Source organism: Ciona intestinalis, chromosome 14 (assembly GCF_000224145.3).
Source record: "Ciona intestinalis chromosome 14, KH, whole genome shotgun sequence".
In the NCBI taxonomy this organism is placed as follows: Eukaryota; Metazoa; Chordata; class Ascidiacea; order Phlebobranchia; family Cionidae; genus Ciona; species Ciona intestinalis.
The window spans coordinates 1,926,520-1,948,091 of record NC_020179.2 but is presented as its reverse complement, the minus strand read 5'-3'; the positions used below and the strand labels follow the sequence as shown (position 1 = coordinate 1,948,091).

Genomic DNA, 21,572 nt, shown 5'->3' with positions numbered 1-21,572 from the left:
CTGTTTTAGATATTTTTTCTGCAAAAAATCATTTCTTTTCTTTTTAAACAATACCGCACAAAAATCTTGTCTGTTTTGAAACACTTCTTTATTTCACAAGCATTGATATTTGAAAGTAACCGAAGGCACAGGAAAATAAATTTAGTTCGGCCGATTAGGATGACAAGACCCACGACTCACCCACCACTATTAAATAAAACGTCTAAATGACGAACTGAAACAACATAAAAATTATTGGACAGCAGGTGTTTCCTGCTGCTGTATATTTTGATGGACTTTTAATGCGATTGTCGCTTTTGGGCACGATCACCACTTTTGGAGAATAAATTAACGAGAATTACCATTTACAGTTGATTTAATAAGAGAGCAGAAAAAACGTTGCATTTTTTGAGTTAGTAAACTTGGGCAAAATAAGAGGACAATACGTCAGCTGTACTTAAATAAACACGTTTTATGACACACAATACAGAAACGGCCACATTTAATCTGTTTTGTTTTCTTGTTTTATTTTCTCACAAAACCGCCACTTGATTTGCCTAAACGATTCGTAAAACTTTGTTATTATGTAAAATGTCACACACAAGTTTTATTAAGAGAGAAAGAAAAAAAAAATTTTTGCAAGTTCAACAACGCAGAGAAAAGGGCTCTGCAAGTTATTTTGTACTAAATGGTTAAATGTGGCATCATGCAGCCGCTAAAGATATATTTTTCTGCTATATTACAAAAACTCCAGACCGGGCAAATATGCCCAGGGTGAGTAAGGCTACCCTGGCCATATCCATTCCGTATAATGCACATTATTTTCATGTCCAATGCTGCGTGAGATTATATGTACTGTGCGAGCCAATTAAAGCCCTCCCCATAACCCTGCTTCCGAAGAACAGAGCACATAAACAGCTCAGTAGGTCGAGCTCCTCCCAAACTATCAAGAGACACTTGACCCTGAAGAGAAATGCATGGATCAAATTTAATTCACAGCTCAAAAAAGCGCTGAAAAGATTTGTGTCTGTAATTTTTTTTGTATTTTCTGTAATTTATCTTGCAATGTAGACTGCAGAACAGGCCACTTTTAGCATATCTATAACAGTAAACAGAAACTATAACCATACAAGACCCAGTTTTTGGTAAAAGAACAGAAAAAAGAGTTTACCTTTCCAGTTGAGCGAAGTTTGAATATTGATCTCAATTCATCCTCACTTACAGCTCCTTGCATGTCAATCTTGTTGCCCAGGATAAGAACGGGTGCGTTTGCTACTTGTTCATCACAAAGTAAGCTCTGTATGGTATGAAAATATTGCATTACTGAAAATATAGTCGTCTCTTCCAGCAGTAAAATACAACAACAATCTAATAGCTAGTCTTCAAAATAAAAATAACATCAGGTTTTTAAGTTTAAGACAAATTTGAGGGAGGGGGGAAATCATTTATTCAAATTGCAACCACAGTAAAGAGTGCATATGTTTTCCACTGTGGGAGTTGGGTAGAGATTTTACTCCCTTCAGAGGATTTCAGTGGAATTTTCTATTTTTAAATAAGAGACTGCCGGTGCCATTTCAGTGAAATGAGTTTCTCTTTAAGAGTTTTATTCAACAAATATTTAGACTTGATTTTTGTCTGTTTCCATCTCGTGGTACCCAATCTATATAAAAATAAGAAACGAATCTCCATCTCCCCATTTTTAAAAAAAAATAACAAATTATCGATGTCCACTGCTGTTAAAGACCAACATTTTTTAACCAATTAAATTCCCATTTTAAAACAGGCACTAGCCATTTAAGTAAACAAAACTGCCTTTTTATTTGGCCCTTTTTAATGATGTTTACACAGAGACCTACTTGACCTACAGATTACCTATTAGGCTGAACTGTTACCAATGCATCACACTTACATCCAATTCTTCCTTGGCTTCCATAAATCGAGATCTATCCGCTGAATCGACGAGGAAAACGATTCCATTGACTGCAGGGAAGTAATCTTTCCATACTCTTCTTGCTGTATTAAAATAGATATTATTATGTTACATTATCTGCATTTCTTAAACTGGGGTACGTTTACCTCTGGGGGTAAATTCCTCGTATTTAGAGGGTAAATGAGCTCTCGATCACATTAGTTGATGGGACAGAAAAATTGAGCAAATTGTAATACTTTACACGCACTGAACCACTCGTTGCCAAAAGGCTAGCCCACCCGTCACATTAAATATAACACTAACAGGTGTAGTAGTTTTCGCTTTTTAATAAATGAGCGCCATATTACATATTGGGGGGAAACCTGATAAGCATCTTTGTTAAAAGGGTAAAGCATACAAAAAAGTTGAACCACTGCATTACATATTAAGGTCCTGTGGCAGACATCCAGGGTTAAACACATATAGCTGCCCCCAATCATAAAAATATTCTTTAAAATATAATTAATTTACAAAGGCGCAAACAATCAAAATGGCGAAGCAGTAATTTAAATTTGTTTAGACCACCCAATAAATTTGCCACTTTGTTAGAGTAAATTCTAGATGCTTTACCACCTAAATACATTAGCCAAGTTTTAGTAACAAATTGGAAACCAAAGACCTAAAATTTGATTAATCAGTGGCACACCACAACTAACTACCCAAGCCATCAGTTTATACACAAGCCGGCTTGCAAATACCACACAAGTGCTTATGTCAAGGAAAACCAATAGTGTAAAGTCCACCAATGCTGTAGTCATAGGCTTACACAGACTGTAGCAGATAAAGTCCAATAGTTAACAATATAAGCTTCAACTACTCATCAGTAACCGCTTACTAAAACAACAACTTTCAAAGCTTTTGAAACTTTATTTCTGTTTATAAAGCGCACAATCGCCCCACTGTTAGATACAGACTATATAGTTATATAACAGGCTATACCAATAGGTTTTAAATGCAAATTATGACATGCTAAATACTGGTTTGTTTAAATTACCTTGCTCGTGGCCTCCAAGATCGTATGTTGTGAAAGATATATTTCCCATTTGAAGGTTTTCTGATGCTGGAAAATATGTTTTTTATTTAAAAATATGAATCTATTTGTGTGTTATAGAACCCAATGGCCAATAATATAGTTAAGATTTGGTTTCACAGAAAGAGCAATACCATAAATCAAAATGTAACTTGTTTGTCTTGATAACATGGGTGTTCTTAATCTGTTTTAGTGTTTTATGTACATTTTGCCTGTGTCTATTTTTTAGGACTATTTTATATATTATGACAGACAATTTTTAAAATTCTTAGGTGACCAGTGGGTTGGAACCATTGCTGTTAAGTGTAAGACATATACTCAAATCCTAGATTCTCTACAATTAAATGCAAATTGGTGGCAGCTTTGAGTCTCAAACCCGTATATTTATATCTAAAAAAGAGCACTATTGCATTTTATTATAGGCTTATCGAGCTCTATCATTTTAAAATACCATTGATCTAGACACAAAATGTGCTAAATGTAAAAGGTAGGAAAATGGAATAACATGCAGACATTTTTAGAACACTTACTGGGGTGCATGGTGGGCTCATGTACACTCATTTTGTTGTCCTTAAGCATATGAAGCAACGTAGTTTTTCCTGCATTGTCAAGGCCTAAGAACATAAGCTTTCCACTTTTGTTGTACAGCCCAAGGTAGCTGAGAGCACTTTTAAACCATTCGAATAGTTTATACATTGTGATGGAGGAATTATGTAAGTCTCTTTAGGATGAGGGTCGGATTAAAAGAGCAATAATGCTCTGGAGTCTGGAGTATCACAAAAGAACTTCAGAAGGACAGGTGGAACAGTTGTAGAATACTACTCTGCAGTTTATTTTGCCTAAGTGCTGATGTAAACAATAAATTTAATGGTATAACTATAATATATGCATATTATAATAATATATATTTATATAAATATATAACTTTTATTTGTTTTTTTTTCGATTACGGTAGCGAAGATTTAGAAACATTTTAAAGGAAAAGACAGGATACAGCGATAAAACAACAGTTGTTAAAACACACTTACAGTTAAAAAAACGTGTTTACATTTAACTGAAAGAAAATATTAAATTAAACACGTAGCTCTTTTTCACCATCGGTCCTTAAGAATGTATGTCTATAGTTTCATATGCTGAATATTTTTGTAACGTATTTTACGACGTAGGACGTAACCCTTTGAATGGGTGACCTAATTAACGTACTGCGTTACGTTTATACAAACTGTGTTGAACATAAAACACGTTATTAAACCATTTACTTTTCTCTCATGTAGCTACGGCATGCAACTTTATATATTTTAAATTTGGTTACAAACGTTTAAAGCTTCAGCTTTACAATCTTTTTTTCTTCTATTAAGTTTCTCGACAGCGTAGTTCTCACAAGTGCTTTATTTACACCACGAGTTTCTGATTTAAATGAAAACAATTAAAACTTTTTAGTCTACAAATAAAAACCGGTAATTGTTTCCGTAACTAAATATACAACGGCAATTTATTCTCCGAAGAAAACCTGCCAACACCTCGCATATCTTTGCTTTGTGAATCATCTTTCCCCTGAAATATCACGCTTCACTGGCTTCTCGGTGACGTCAGAGATAAAGAAACACGATTTCCCAAAAACAAAAGAATATTTTTGGACAAGTCATTACCTAGCTGGTATATTAAAATTTTTAATTTCTAGTATATTATTATTTTAAAAATACCCTATTAACCAAAATACTGTAAATTTTCTATGCCACGTTTATAAAGGCAGTGACCTTTGAACCCGCTGTTGCGTCATAACGGATAGATGACTGTATTTACTGCGCATAAAGCTTAGAAGCAAGCGAAACGATTAAAATCTGGTAGGGTTATAACAATTCTTTAATTTATCTAATGCTTTGGTATCTGTATTGACCCAAACAGTTAGTTTTCTCGAATACAGCACTTTAGGATAATTATGGAGAGTTTTAAGTAAGATTGTGACTGTTTCATGTTGGAGCGTTGTTATAACATCATAATAATTGCCGATAGTGTGTTTAAATGAGTTTTGTGCGAAAGTATTATATTTATACAATTGCTGGTATAACCAATTTGTAGCTACATCTACTATTACATAAAAAAATGGTCGTGGTAAAAAATCCTCCCTTACTAAAGACTAAAACCAGTGTCATTTTATTGTGACTGCTTAACTAGTCTATCAATAAATTCTATGAAAGCATGTTTAACCATAATGCATTTATAAAAGAAGATATTTATTTTCAATAGTTCAAATTTTCTTTTCATAGTTTTTTCCTTCATTTTAAGAGTTTAATGTGTTATACACCGTGTAACCTGCAGTTAGTTAATGGCGCAAAGTAATCCATACTACCAAAACTCCACACAGAGTGGGGGCTACCAGTATGGCACCCAACCAAATGTTGCAGGTATGCAAATATAAAGTAATAAGTTATGTAACACATTGCAAATATTGTATATGCATTTTAACGGCTTCTGTTTAATGTTGTTTTCGGTTTAATTTTTCTCAAATTTTAGTTATTAGTATATATATATATATATATATATATATATATATATATATATATAAGAGGTTTTAATTATTTCCTAGGTCCCCCACCTCAAGGATACAACATGAAAGACCAATACAGGGGTAGCCAGCCCCCTATGACTGCCCCAAGTTACCCTCCTTCCACCGTGAATGGCTATAACAACTACCCGCAGCGAGGTTATTCCCCTAATACACAACCACCCCCACAACCAGGGTATTCCCCCAACACCCAACCTCCCCCACAAAATACAATGAACGGACCCCCTGTGTCTGCTGGTTACTACTCCAACACCTACCCAAAGTCTGCCCCCAACCCCTCTATGCCCCCATACTCCCAAAGCCAATTCACACCCCCAAAATCAAACAGCCCCCTTCCTAATGCACCCCAACGCAATTCCCCCCAACCAAATGTGTCTAATGGACCTCATGCACCCTCTCGGCCCCCGCCAAGCATGGCAACATCGTACAGCAGCGCCCCACCACCAAATGTCCACCAAAATCCGTATCAGACTGGAACAGGTAACTAATACATAGATTGTATTCAACTTGTACTAGTTTTGAATTCAGCAAACCCTCTTCATTGATTAAGTAACTTTTCCTATTAGCATCGTCTACAATGCCCTGTTACTGATGTCCATCCCCCTTCATGGTCTCAGCCAATAATCTTGCTTTAGATTAAATTCATCCTAGTTTAATCCAATAAATCCCTTTGCAACCAAATTCCAATATGGTAGTTTAAGAATCTGAGTGCGCACTATTCCAGTATTCTAGTATAATAATAAATGCATTTCCTATTGCAACCCTACACCATATATTAGAATATTTAGCTAATTGAAATTTGGAGACTACACTGTAACAATATTTTGGCCAGGTTATATTGGCTATTGCTACTGCCAATTTTGCCTGATTTGACTGTAATACGTAAAATATTTATAAATTATTAAAAGTATACTTTAAACTCATAATTGTACAAGGTAAGAACCAGCAAACTATGCATTAACAAAAACAATTCTTCTAAATAATAACACACCAAGATACCACAGCTGGTTATCCAAGCAACATTGGTCCCACAAGTCACGCACCTCCCCCTAATGTTTCACAAAGTTTTCCAAATCAGACGTCCCAACACGGTCACTCCCTACCCCCACTACCTGGCCAACAGGTAAGTTCTTACTTCTTACCATAGATGCCAAGTTACAGCTTGTTGGGGTGCATTGACACTCCAGAGATTGCCTTACAAAGTGGCCGATACACTTGGCAAAATTTTAAAAATTTTAAAAGATTTTTTTATTGGAAAGTGATATGTCAAAATCAACAAATTATTTTTGTTGCATGTACTTGCACAAGGCGCTGCTCTTTACATTTGACCTCGTATATAACGTTATATTAAATAATAGGGTGCACGATTTTTACGTCACTATAGCTGGCCACCCAATAAATGAAACAAAACTTGGTGCCTATGCTTCTCTTGATATGTTTCTACTTCTGTACATCTATCTTTTTCATGGAATTGTTATTGTTTTGTTTTTGTCTACAAAATCGTTTAATGTGAGACTTTTATGTGAGACAAAGTAGGCAAACAATATTTCAAGGAATCCTTATTCATACAATCAGCTAGCTCTGTGGCTTCCCTTTAAGAAACCTATTATATTTGCTTGTCTAAGCTTGTCTAAGCTATGTCTTTACCAAAATATGGATTAGAAAGATTTTAATCAACCAGTTAAGATTATGTGTTCTAATAAGAACATACTTTTAAAGCCGTTGTTATATATCTGTTCAAATCTAACAACAACTGTTGTTTTTCTGTTGATTCCCTCACTTTTTAAAAAACTTGATCTGCGCTATCGTTTTCAAATGGATAAATAAAAATTATATATGTGTGTGTGTTACTTTATAAAAACGAGACTGGGGACTACTGCGTTCTAGTCTGTATTGTGAAAATTCCAATTAAGGCACCATAATACACTCACAATGTAACGCTTCATATTTCCAGCTGTCTGCTCCACCAAGTGCCCAACCTGCACCACCCCCGTTACCAGGGCAACAATACGTGCCACCCAACCCCCTAGCTGCCCCACCTTTACCCCAACCTAGTGGGGCACCACAGGCACCCATGACACAACCCCCTCAAAATAATGGTGAGACAAAATTTGTTTATGGTGGTTTTAGGTATAGTGTTGTTTATCTATATTTTTTTAAACCTAAGTGGCCATTTTTAAATGTTACTTCTGTAAAGCAAGTGAACAGAAAAGCATTACTGTTTAGCAAACTCAAGTCTGTCTAATTTTAAATTCTAACAAAAGCATTTAGAACTGGTATTTATAAAACAGTTGGAAAATTAAATTATACTTTGTAGAAATAACACGTTGTACTTGTGTAGAGTGTCAGTGTGATCAATATCCATGCTTTTATCCTCTTAACTAACATATGACATTAAAGACTTGGGCAAAATCTTTCAGGACTTAGATAGCTAAGTACATGCCTGATATCTAATACTGATACAAGTTTAATATATATAATTGTGTTTTTGTATTATGCCATTTGTGCTTGCTTTACCTCACTGTTTGGGAACAATGTTAATGTCTGTCATATTAAATATTCTCGACGTATTTTAGAAATAATCGGCAAGTGTTTACCGACGCACTTGTTCGTAAATCTTCATGGCCGCTTGTGTACAGTGTAGTAATATTTATCAATTTAATACTTTTCCCTATAATATCCATTCAATACAGCATATTTATTACTTTTTTCTCTAATGTCCATTCAAAACAGCATACCAATTCAATGGCCCCCCGCCCACCGGTTCAAGCATAAACCGGCAACCAGGTCCAACCCCTCAATACCCAGGTTCGTTGCCCCAACCCAACCAACCACCTCTATCTCATGCAATGGGCAGAATGAATTTAAGTGATGCTGAAAGACCTATCAACTTAATGCAGGTTGGTGTATGTACAGAACGTACTTTGTTGATATGCTTAGCCAGGTAGTTATAATAGAGATTACTCATTAGGAATCTATGGATCAAAAGCTAGATATGACCATGGCATGGGCATCTAACTTTTGAAAATTTAAAGTAACCAATAACCATATGATTTTTAAAAAAAATTTAAAATGTCAGGGTACTCATATAGTTTAAAAAAAGAAACTTAAAAAGTCAAGGTACCCACACATTTTTTTTTATTAAAAAGTTTATGCGAGATTGCCGGCGAAAGCATAAACAATTTTTTCTTGTCACATTATTAGCTTTCATTTAGAAAATAGACTGATCATTTCACTATCACCACTGTATAGTGTTAATTTTAAGACATCTTTATATAAGATACTATCTGGGTAGGCCTACTCATGGGATTTATTTTCAGGGTGTATATACGCATACCTTGCATACCCATGTTAGGCACCTATGATATATCTCAATTCTTTTAATGACGTCATCTAACTCGCATATAAATTAAAGTTGGCATTAATTAGCTTGTTTATTACAAATAAAACTTTCTGTTAGCCTATGACCTGTCCAAGATGCTAGATCTGCAACTATTTTGATCAGTTATATTACTACGTAATACTGCTGTATTTTAATATGTAATACACTTCAGGAAAAACGACTTCTCCCGCCACACAAGCATGTTGAAACACCTCTTCGATTTGAAACAACTGCTGATCAAGGCATGCTTGTCCCACCTAACAGAAAGAACTGCAATCCAAGGTATAGTTTACAAATTCCTAGTAAATGAAATTTTTTTCTATTGTATGGCATATATCTCACACAACTTTTTCCCACACTTTTTTTTAATAATTTGTTTTAACAAATGTTGTTTTTCTGTTGTTTCCCTTTTCTTTGTTCTTTAAATAGCATAGTTTTCGATAAATAACATAAATGTATATATTTTTTAACTGTAAGTGTTTTTAACAACTGTTGTTTTATCGCTATATCCTGTCTTTTCGTTTAAATATTTCTAAATCTTCGCTACCGTAAAAAGAGACAAATTAAGTTATTATTATCATGTTATTTGATTTAAAATCAATTTTTAAGTAACCAATTTATTTTTTCATCAGTGTTTTTTGTTCTACATTGAAAGCTGTACCTCATACTCAAAACCTACTGGGCAAAGTGAAGCTTCCATTTGGTTTGATCATTCATCCTTTTAAGGATCTAAGCTCTTTACCTGTAATATCAGCGGGTAAGGCTTTTCCGACTATATTCTATTGTGTAAAAGTAAAAAAAGAGACCTTTGGTGGTATTATTTTATTTTAAATTTTCAATAGTCTAGTACACCGTTTCAAAATTTAAATCAAATAATGCTACAAAATTGCCTAATTTTTTAAACAAGATGGTCAAAAAATTCTTTAAATTAAGTAAATGATAAAATATACATATAGAAATATATACATATACATTGGAATATGTATATACTACAAAGCAAACATATAAATTCAAACAGGTGCACAACAAAATGATGGTGTTTTTCCGTGTAGTAGTCAAAGTGCTGATTTAAATTTTTTATTAGCATTTTTTTTTATTTTAACTTTTTCCAACATTCCAGGCACCATCGTACGTTGCAAGCGTTGTCGCACGTACATCAATCCATTCGTGAGCTTCTTACAGGAGCGAAAATGGCGCTGTAACATGTGTTTCATGGTAAATGACACGGCTGAGGAGTTCTTGCACCACCCGGTGACTAAAACGTACGGCGAGCCGCACACGAGACCTGAATGTACAAACTCAACCATCGAGTTTATCGGTAGGTTATTTAGCATCTAAATCGGATTCGTAATCTTGATTGTTGGGAAGTACATGCCAAATCCTATTTTTGAAGCCCATTTATTTGACTTGTCAAATGTTATCACAATTTATAGCAACCATTGATGGAACATTAGGTTATTCTAAACTACTACAGCACAGTTTGGGGTAATGTACAAACTCTGGCTCAAAACTTGATCCTGGTATAACTTGCTGTAGGACCTCATAGGCCGAAAAATTTACTAGTTGAAAAATGTGATTTATTAGCCAAATTTCCTGTCCTAGTATCCAATTTAATTAGCCCGACTGTATAAGTAGTTTGCCTGTTATCTGTGTGTGTTACCACTAGCTTTCATAGTTTATATAGTAGAATGGAGGAAGACGGGACACTTTTAGCGCATAATATCTAAAATATTCTAAATGTCCTAATCGTGTTTTAAACAATTAAATTAACATTGGTCTATGGGAGTCATGAGGGTACGGTTTTATTATTCCGTGCATTTTTTTTTCTACAACATGGGACGAGAAAATAGAATAAAAAGTGACCCATCTTACCCCACCCTAATATACATTCCATTATATTCACAGCACCACAGGAATACATGTTACGACCCCCTCAACCTGCTGTTTACCTTTTCCTAATGGATGTTTCACATTCTGCCATTGAATCCGGTTACCTACAGATAGTTTGCGATGTAAGTATGACAAGTTTTTAATGTTTATTTTTTTATGTAAGTATACCCACTTTTTATTGTTTGTTTTTTTTATGAAAGTAAAACTAGTTTTTAATGTTTTTTTGATATAAGTATACCAAGTTTTTTAATATTTTTTATGTAAGTATAACCATTTTATTAAAAAATATTGTTTAATTGCTATTTTCCACATACCTTTACACCAAAGTGTTCCTTTCGCAGTTTGTTTTTGCAAGTTTAAAAATAATTTTTGTTTTTACATTATATTCACACTAATTTTTTAATTTTCATTTTTAATGCTGCGATACTTTATCATAAAACTACCTCCAGTTTTTGGCAAAACGTAAATTCATTTTGTTTTTGCGACTTTAAAAAATGATTAGTTTTGATTTTTTATTATATTACTCACAATTCTTTCAATTTCATTTTCAATTTTTAAATCTGCAATGCATTATCATAAAACTATATCCAGTTTTGGGCAAAACTTAAATCCATTTTTTTCAGTCACTTCTGGATCATCTTGATCATATGCCAGGTGATGGAAGGACCAGGATAGGATTCCTCACTTATAATGGGACGGTTCATTTCTACAGACTAAGTGAAGGCCTCTCACAACCACAAATGATAATTGTCTCAGATATTGATGGTTAGTAACATAGTTAACAATGTTGATAACAGTAGTGTGGGGTAAGATGGAACACTTATAGCAAAACTGAATATCCTGATTGTGTTTTAAAGAATTAAAAAGGGTCTATGGAAGTTGTGAAGATTCGGTTTTATAATTCTTTGAATGTTTTTTTGTTTACTACCAAATGGGACAAGAAAATTTAATGAAAATGTGTACCATCTTTCCTAATATATAAATATTTAACGCATAAGCTTTATTTGAATATGGATTTGTTTCAATGTGAACTATATTACATGCGGTGGCAAACCTAAGGGGATTAAGAGTTACCCCATAAAAATTATTGTGTTTACCCAGTGTTAATTCACAATTATCCATAAATGCCTGGGTTTTATCCTAAGATTCCACATATTATAATATTAAAAACATCCAGGTAAAAGAAACAACAAAAATTACAACTATTTGGATCACAACAAAAAATACCAAAATTTAACAAAAAATATCAATTTTAGATGTTTTTATCCCAACACCTGAGAATTTGCTCGTGAATCTTCGAGAGAGCAAATCGCTCGTCCAAGATCTTCTACATCAGCTCCCCCTCCTCCACACAGTGGATGCAGAGGGAGAGATTGACACGTATTCAGCTCTCGGAGCCGCTCTTGAAGTGGCCAAGAAACTAATCGTAAGTTTTAAGTATTCCACTCTATTTGTAGTGTGTTAGGTTTCGCACTGTAGCTAGGGTCCTAGGGTTTAGGCCAAGATTGGCCCATTACCCCAACACCCGGGGTGCTACCGCATGGACCTCACCAGATTTTGGAGCCCAGCCGAAGGTAGGCGACAATGGCTTTAATGGTAATGGATGGGGAATCTTTCCTTGACATCAAGTAAAAAAAAGTTTAAGTAAAAAAACTTGTTAAATAATGAAGGTTTTAAATTAATAGGCAAGTGCAAGTTTAGTTCGGAAATTAAAAAAGCTCCCTTGAAATCTTGGTCAAGGGTAGATGCTTTTGTCTTGCGTTCACATATGTAGGTTTAAGTAAAAAACAACTTGTTAAATAATGAAGGTTTTAAATTAATGGGCAAGTGCAAATTTAGTTATTAAAAAAGTTTTAAAAGAAATTAAATTTCGGAAATTAAAAAAGTTTTAAAAGAAATTAAAATTTGTAAAAAATTAGGTTTGGGTAAAAAGAACTTGTTAAATAATTAAGGTTTTAAGTTTAAATTAATGGACAGAGTGGCAGTTTTGTTTGGAAATTTAAAAAGTTTTAATAGAAATTAAAATTTGTGAAGAATTGAGGTTTGGCCCGCTTCTATGTTTTTTTCTCAAGTAGGTATTTGTTAGCTGTTTTGTTAGTGCGTTTAAAGTTTATTCAATATTCACTGCTAAAGATAATCTGTTAAATTGTGGGTGCCAAAATATATTGCTGAAAGAGCTGTTTTAGGGTTATACAGTTTTGATAAAAAACAATAATATGCTAAACCTGGACTTTAGCATTTGTCAGGCTTTATAAAATATTTTATTGTTTATCATGAATGCAATTTAGCGAAAACCTTGTTCCACCCCTTTAGCTTAAATGTACGCAGAGTAATTCAATGAAATTGTCACAAGAGTCCTTAATTTACCCCTGCATCCACTAATCTTCCTCCCCAGGGAGCATCTGGAGGACGTGTGACTGTCTTCCAGCAAGCCATTCCATCTATAGGTCCTGGGATGTTGAAGAAGAGAGAGGACCCTAATGCAAGAGCAGGAGAGCAATCCACAACTGCCCTCAACCCAAGCACGGATTATTACAAGAAATTAGCTCTCGACTGTTCTGCACAGCAGGTAAAATACAAAATTTGTTCTTTAAAAAAATGAATATGCGTTAAACTAGTAAAACTTATCTCAACAGAGACTCCAGGCTCCAAAAAAAAAAGGCTTTTCTACTTTTTTTTTAATTTTTAATAATTTTGATCATATTTTTACCTTTTTTGTACTTGAGACATGCCCTCTGTTGTGTAGGATAAAACTAATTCTTAACTTTAAGTAACATGGGTAAAGTTACGACATAGGTTTTAAATGTCATTGTTTACTAAGATAACAATACCTTCTTTCAAGGCCATTTGTATATTTGCACATATGACATGAAACCAGGACCATGCCTATGCTACTACAATGTTAATTGAATACTGTTGTCTGTTTCTATTATATATGAACGAGGTCACATGACAAAAAGATCTTCTCTCTGATCTATTGCCAAGAGCTGTTTTAGGAAACAATTTTGATAAAAAATTAATTTTAATATGTTAAACCTGGTCTTTAAAAAATTTCAGACATTTTTAGGTTATGTCATTGTTTATTATAAATGCTATTTTGCGATAACTCTTTTTTTACCCCTTGGCTTAAACATGTCATTGCTTATGTTTGTTGTACTTGAAAGTTAATGTTTCATTCTAAATTAATTTTAATATGTTAAACCTGGTCTTTAAAAATTTTCAGACATTTTTAGGTTATGTCATTGTTTATTATAAATGAAATTTTGTGATTTTGCTTTTATTCCCCCCTTGGCCTAAACATGTCATTGTTTATATTTGCTGTACTTGAAAGTTAATGTTTCATTCTACAGGTGGCCATTGATTTTTTCTTCTTCAATTCTCAATACATCGACATCGCCACTCTGTGTAAGTAGCACAGGATTTTATATGTTACATACTTTTACATAGCAATACTAATACCCAGTGTCGCAGCCAGGGGGGTTGCGGGGGTCGCGACCCCCCACTTTTAAACCAAAAAAAAAATTATTTTTTTAAATTAAAAAGAAGTCCCTTATTTTTAAAAAATAAAACAAAATTCTTTTATACTACTTTTCAAAAACTTTTATTATTAAAAACTTTTTTTTTATGTTTTATAAAACAACCTTTGATTTTTGAAACAATGTAATTTTTTTAATTTGTGTTTTATGAAACATTGAAATTAGTAATTTTTTTATGTAGCTTGTGCGTCTCGTTTTTCTGCTGGTGACATGCATTACTACCCGTCTCTACATACTGTGCACAACCCTATTGAAGCGGAACGGTTAAGCAGGGACCTGGAGCGATATTTGAGCAGAAAAATTGGATTTGAATCTGTAATGAGAATAAGATGCACTAAAGGTAATGGTCAGACAGTTTCGTATTTTTTTCCATCATTTGATCATTTCTATAGTAGTAAGAAAGGCTACTTGTTTAATGTTCTGCATTTTTTTAAATTATTTTTTAATTTGCAAAATCAGTCCTCCAGAAGTTTTTAGTTGGCTTTTGTAATAAAAATTAATGGTTTAAAAAGTTTTATTTTGATTTGGGTAAGTCTTATTATTGTTCTGTGGTTCTAAGTTTTAAGTATAGAATTAATCTTTATACATCACAAATAGTCACAAGCACAAAACTAAAAGTGTATAAATTTCTATATTCTCTTGATGTCAGTGTATTTATTGGTGGCCGCAACAAAGACTCTGCTATTGGCTTTGTCACTTTGTCTTTTATAGACTTATTTCTACAAATTTATAAATGAAGTAACACAAATAGTAAGGTGGGGAAGATGGGACACATTTTCATTCTATTTTCTTGTCACATTTGGTAGTAAACAAAGAACATTTAATGAATTATAAAACCGTATCCTCACGACTCCTATAGACCGTTGTTAATTGTTCAAAACACAATCAATATATTTGGATATTACGTGTCAAAGTTGTCCCATCTTACCCCAACCTACTAATATAAACTGTTAAAACAAATCTATTCCTTCATTGGTTTAGCATAGGGGTATGGGTGTTGAGTGGCTTTATAAGGTAGCCACAACCATTAAGTGGTAAAAATACCAATTAGGATCTTATTTTTTACAACTTTAAGTAAATCATTCATATTCTAGCTCATTTTAAAACCCCAATATATTACTAGTTTACTACCACTGCTACACTAAAACAGTATTTACCATTTTATCCAAAAATCACAAAAACTTCTACACAGGTCTCGCCATTCACACTTTTCATGGAAATTTCTTTGTTCGTTCAACTGACCTTCTGTCCCTGGCGAATATAAATCCCGATGCTGGTTATGCGGTCAATCTTTCAATTGAAGATCCTCTCACTGATTTATCTGCTGTCTGTTTCCAAGCTGCTTTACTTTACACTACAAGCAAGGTGGGTATAATGTGAAATTTTTTATTCTTTTTTGGGAAAGTCCTTGTCACACCTGGGTTTTAGGCCAAGTTTGGCCCCTTACCCCAAGTTGACACCCGAAAAGCCCATTTAAGTCTTTCATGCGACCGGTGCTCAACTTTGCCACACCGCATCGCAGTCCGACGTGTATTTTTATCCTCGTGTGCTTACGTGTTACCACACTTTTTAACTTTGTGTATGATTTTTGTTTTAATATGGGTAATAGTTTGGAGAACCAATTAGTGATCGCTGGGTTGGAGCAATGTCCGTTAAGTGTCTTGTCCAAGGACACATACGCGATCAGTGTTAGTATCCCAGTCAAGCATCGAACTGGGGACACTTTGGTTACAACGCAGGCACCTAAACCACGGGGCCAGTAATTAGGGCCATACAGGGTTTTTAACTTTTTTAACAAAATCAAATATATAACCTCACTGATTAATTTGGTGAATGCAATATATTCTGTTTGTTTGTATAGACGAGTAACAGCACAGTTAAAGCTACTTTGCGCTTGAAACGAGTTCTAAAACACATATAGTCATCCCTGTTTCAAGGATTTAATTAAATGTCCTCCGGACACCCAAAATAGTTAGGCTTTTATCAACCCAATTTCTAAGGCAAGAGGAACTAGAAGCTCGGCCTATTTAATTCGATAACAGTTTATAAAGAGCAATAATACAGAAAACAATTTGTATTTTTTATATACTGTAATACAAATAAATTTGAACATGCAATAATTTAGTATGCATTAATTCAACAGGGTGAAAGGCGTATAAGGGTCCACACGTTATGTATACCTGTTGTAAAATCACCTGCCGAAGTATTTAACAGCGTGGATTGTGTGGCTGTCATATCTCTGCTTTCAAAAATGGGTAAGTAAGAAAATTTAATGTAAAAATTAATGTAATTTTAGGTAAGGAAATTTAATGTAAAAATTAATGTAATTTTAGGTAAGGAAATTTAATGTAAAAATTAATGTAATTTTATGTAATGAAACTTAATGTAAAAAATAATTTAATTTTATGTAAGGATATTTAATGTAATAATAATAAGCAGCGGTATACATGCATGGGTGAAGAGCTGTTGCCCCCATTCCTTTAAGAAACAAATTTACAAAAACTCAAATTTCATTAAATGCAAATATTTCCCATTACACAGATGCAAATTAAGTTTTTTAAATTTTTTAAAAAAGGTAGTGATATGAATTTTGGCTCATAAGAACAAATCAAAATATTGTGGAATTTGGCTTTACTTCTAAAAAGCGAAGGAATCTATATTATATAGTAGCAAATTTAGTAGATTTTTTTGTTCAATTATGAGAAGAATTACTAAACGAATCATATATTAATATACCCATTTTTATAAAAATTTCAAACCCTCAAAAAAAACTGTGTTTTTACAAGTTTAGATGTATAAAAATTTACATTTTTGCTAGCCATTACAATTTTAATAAATTTCAAAAATTAATAAAAAAATTCTTCCTTGTCAGCTGTGGACAGATCAGTCACTGCATCGGTCAGTGATGCACGTGAAGCTCTCATGAATGCATTGGTTGATCCACTGAAGGCATACAAGGAAACACTGCCACAAGGCATGACCACTGCAGGAGTTTACGTCCCAAAATCTCTTAGACTGCTCCCACTGTACATCCAATGTTTGCTCAAACATGTGAGTTAAATGCGTTAATTTTGTCAAACTTTGATTATATTTGGTTAAAAATATGTTTAAAATCCACATTTTAGTTTTGAGTTGTTTTTTTATGGAAGGGACTTTTGTTAACAATGTGTTTCTACAATAGTGTTAAATTCTTTGTTTTTAAAAGTAAAACGCATCGATAACAAATTTGATCTGAAATTTTTGTTTTTTAAAATTAAAAAACGTCCTTTGCAATTCCAACTAAAAAAAGATTGTTATAAAATGCAAAACTTTATTTCCGGTAATGTTTTTTGCTAATTTTGGACAATACGTTATTTTAATACTTCTGACAATTAGCAAAGCTGTTAGAGTTATGAGGATAGTAGGATACAGTAATATAATTCTGTAAGTATTCTTTGTTTACTACCAAATGTGACGATAAAAGAGAAAAAAAACAGAAACCATCTTACCCCAACCTAACTTTCACAGCGAGCTTTCCGAACCGGCATCTCAACACGTTTAGACGATCGAGTCTTCGCAATGATCAACTTTAAGATGCAACCCGCGCTCTACCAGATGCTGGATTTGCATCCGGACCTTTATAGAGTGGACGACCTTAATGATGAGGTAAAATTATTCATCAGTAATTATCCGGCACCGTGGCAAAATGGTTAGCTTGCCTGCCTATAACAACCCAGAGCTAATGAATGATTCAAGGCTCGTCACTGCTACCATTGTGGATGTATTAGTCCTTGGGCGAGGCACTTAATGATAATTTCTTTAACCCAGTGGTTACTAATGGGCTGTCTAAATCGTAAGCCACATAAAAATTCCCTCCAAAAAATTACGCACAAAGTATCATACTAGGTCGTGAGCGGGCACAAGGAGTATGAAACAGAACACCCAGGTTCAACGACCGCTCTTTCTGCAGGTTCTATTCATTAGGGGCTTATATCAACTATACTGAATCTTATATTTTATGATGGTCTTGTGGTGGCCTGTCATGTGTGCAGAAGCAACATTGTCTTTTTAGTTTTTAACTGAGAGAGATAACTATCACAGAAATCCTGTTTGAATAAAGGACCACCAATTTCTGTTAAATGTCTTTCCCAAGGACGTTACACACGCCTTGACGCCTACAACAGTGCAAATATTAATTTCTAACATCAGCCCATTTTTTTGACCCAGGGTGTGCTCACTGTATCAGGAAGGGAAATCCCCCAACCCCATGTCTTACCCCTCACGGCAGAATCTCTCTCCCAATCCGGGGCTTTCCTGTTGGACTGCGGATGGAAGATGTACCTCCTTGTGGGAAGACTCACATCTCAATCCTTCATCAAAGATGTTCTTGATTATCCACAGTTCAGCAACATTGAAGAGCCATTGGTATGTATAAGAAAAAGACAATTTTGCCTAAATTTAGACAGTTATGATTTAGACAGAAAATTTAGACAGTACAGTAGAGCCTTATGTTAGTGACCTGTGAGTGAAAATTTAGACAGTTATGCCTAAATTTAGACGGTTATGCTTAAACCACCATGTGCGTTTTACTTTAGAAGAGAATTGAAATTAAACAACACTTTTTTAAATAATTATTTTCTTGAATTATTTACATGTTACTAACATAAGGCACTACTGTAGCTTGTTGTCCGTTACCATATTACAAATTTGGGGTTGTCTTAGAGGGTATCATGGACCGCCTGTATTGCTGTCTTCTATCTATATATGTGAGCTGGTATGAAGAGCAATGTAAGGGGCCTGGGACATTGGTTCTACTCTATTTGTCAGGAGAATCTAACCTTGGCCAAGCTGTCAAGGGAAAATCTCCCATCCATTACCAATAAAGCCATTGTCGCCTATCTTTGAGAAAGGGACAGGCTGCTTAAACTGGTGCGTCCATGCAATAGCACCGCGGGTGTTGGAGAAATGAGCCAATCCTGGCCAAAATCTTGGGACCAATGTCGTGCTACAACACAGAATCTCACCCACATAGAATAGAGTGGAACCCTAGGGTAACTCATAACCAAATGTATTCGTGCTCAAAACGAATTCAATAGTATAATACTGCATGGGCATCATGTTTGCTATTGTTGCTATATTATCATACCCACAGTATCCTACATACCATTTGTATTGTATTAACTTTTCTTTCTTTTCAAGTCTTCGATCCCGGAGCTTGAGAATCCATCCTCTGAAATGTTTCACAGTTTTGTTGACTGGTTGCAAGAGAACCGACCACATCATGCTCCTATATCTGTTATAAGGTATCTTTCTCTAAGAATAATAAAACTGTATTTGTCTCTTCGAATATTTTCGTGAATATTAAGAAATATTTAAACGAAAAGACAGGATATAGCGACAAAACAACTGTTGTTAAAAACTTGCTTTCTGTTACCATTAGCTTACACCTCTAGGTCATATTTAAATATTGCATTTGTACGTTCTATGCCAAATGTCTTGCCATTGAACTAATACTTAGCCAAATGCATTCGGGAGTTTTAGATACAATTTTTTAACAGTTATATGTATAGTAGGATGGGAAAAGATGGGGCACTTTTTCATTCTATTTTCTTGTCCCACTTATTAGTTAAAAAAATAAAAATTTAAATAAATATAAATTCGGATCCCCACCACTTCCATATACCGTTGTTGTTTGTTTAAAACACGATCAGGATATTTGGATATTATGTGCTAAAGGTTTCCTGTCTTTCCCCACCCCACAATTCAGAATTTTTTATCTTAATCTGGTATGGCTGTCATTTTGTATTCCATAAATTCCCGTCTATTTTCGCTAATTGTATTGAAAGAGAAAGAAATTTTCCAGCGAAAATAATTCCTATCTACTTTGAAAACCTCATTTTGATTTCTTTTTACAGAGACGACAGCAGAGACAGACAGCTTGTCTTATCTCGTCTCATACAAGACCGCACCGAGAGCTCAATGTCCATGCAGGAGTTCTTGATGAATTTACAGCAGAAACTCACATAGTTCACACAACTTATGCTGTAGCAAAACTTAATTTGGATAAAAACATTTCACTTCACCCACTAATCAAGCATGTATTGCCAAAACAAGGTGGAAATCTATAAAAAGACTTATTTAAACAGATTTTACTTGCAATATGTTGTGTACTTCGTAGCTGAACTGCATTGTCTATTATATATACATTGCAGTTGTTTTAGTCCTTTTTCTAAAGGAAGAACTGTAAAAGTACGACTAAATTAAATGATATATAGCCAATCATATCTTAATGAAGGTATGTAAAAGTTATAATCATACTTTTCAATTGCATTTCCATGTTTTGGCCCAATATGTCGACATATTTATTTTGCAATTGATTTTCGAAATAGCTTGTACATTACATAGCGTTGTCTTGCGTGTCAAAGTTCTGAAAAGGCGTTCAAAATTCGTTTTTTTTTGCATTTTTAGAATTTTTACCAAGTGTTCTAAATATTATAGCATGTCCCCAAAGTAGCAGAACGTATATTAACGTTGGTACACTGGCAAACTTTTACTGTAGCTTTTCCCTAGATCACTCTTTAAAGTTTTACAAAGGAACCGTTAGAGGTAGTTCTGCTAGAGCTACTTGCTGTTGTATTGCCGTATATGTACAGATGCTGTGCTGCTTGCTGTACTTCGTTTGCGAACAAGTTAAGTATTTTTTGTCCCATTTCGACTGGACGAATGCTTTTAAACAGACCATTCGTCTGGTATTGGTTATCGAAGGCTCCCAGAATGTTCGTATTTATTTAATATTCCAGTTGCTGTGTGATGATGAATATATTACAATTTCCGTTGACAAACTAACTGAAATTAAAGTTATCGCCTCGAATGCTGCTCTCTTGCATTGTGTTAAAGGAAAAAATCTGTGGCCGCCAAGAAATGTATTTGACGACGGACAACATATTGGCTGGCGCCGGTGTTGCGATACATTTGTTTCGGGCGAAACAAATATTGCCCATGCAAGGACTGCGCATACTGCTGAAGAAAATCCCGAGACAAAAAGCGTTGCGGCGCATGCGCAATAGCGCTCGGTCCAAATTAACAGTCGGAACAAATATATCACGGGCGAACTGGTTATCGCTCTCGCTTACAGCCAAGAGTTTTCGGGTTCATGACGCGATGAGGGTACTATCGTGGGCGTATGTGTCCTTGGGCTAGACGTTTAACAGCAATTGCTCCAATGCTCAAGCATACTATAA

General features: G+C 34.3%; 2 protein-coding genes across 3 annotated transcripts; one reads left to right on the top strand and one right to left on the bottom strand.

The window, feature by feature from the left end:
- Positions 1-69: 69 nt before the first annotated feature.
- Positions 70-3,826, bottom strand: LOC100176818 (GTP-binding protein SAR1b). The gene is made up of 5 exons (XM_002129639.4): positions 3,509-3,826; positions 2,943-3,008; positions 1,889-1,992; positions 1,151-1,276; positions 70-942 (listed from the first exon to the last, which is right to left on the bottom strand). The coding sequence occupies exons 1-5, from the start codon at positions 3,672-3,674 to the stop codon at positions 826-828; spliced, it is 579 nt and encodes a 192-aa protein (XP_002129675.1). The 5' UTR covers positions 3,675-3,826; the 3' UTR covers positions 70-825.
- Positions 3,827-5,213: 1,387 nt separating this feature from the next.
- On the top strand, positions 5,214-21,202 carry LOC100181473 (protein transport protein Sec24A). 2 transcript variants are annotated; one of them, XM_002129554.5, is made up of 21 exons: positions 5,214-5,383; positions 5,566-6,024; positions 6,549-6,667; positions 7,499-7,643; positions 8,278-8,444; positions 9,099-9,208; positions 9,559-9,683; positions 10,047-10,244; positions 10,832-10,938; positions 11,440-11,581; positions 12,073-12,242; positions 13,212-13,385; positions 14,167-14,221; positions 14,534-14,692; positions 15,545-15,717; positions 16,496-16,607; positions 17,225-17,403; positions 17,860-17,997; positions 18,559-18,756; positions 19,531-19,634; positions 20,247-21,202. In XM_002129554.5, exons 1-21 carry the CDS (start codon positions 5,305-5,307, stop codon positions 20,356-20,358), a joined length of 3,225 nt encoding a protein of 1,074 aa, XP_002129590.1. In that variant the 5' UTR covers positions 5,214-5,304; the 3' UTR covers positions 20,359-21,202. The 2 variants fall into 2 exon arrangements, with proteins under 2 accessions (XP_002129590.1, XP_018670361.1); XM_018814816.2 differs by having other exon boundaries at positions 6,540-6,667.
- Positions 21,203-21,572: the final 370 nt, after the last annotated feature.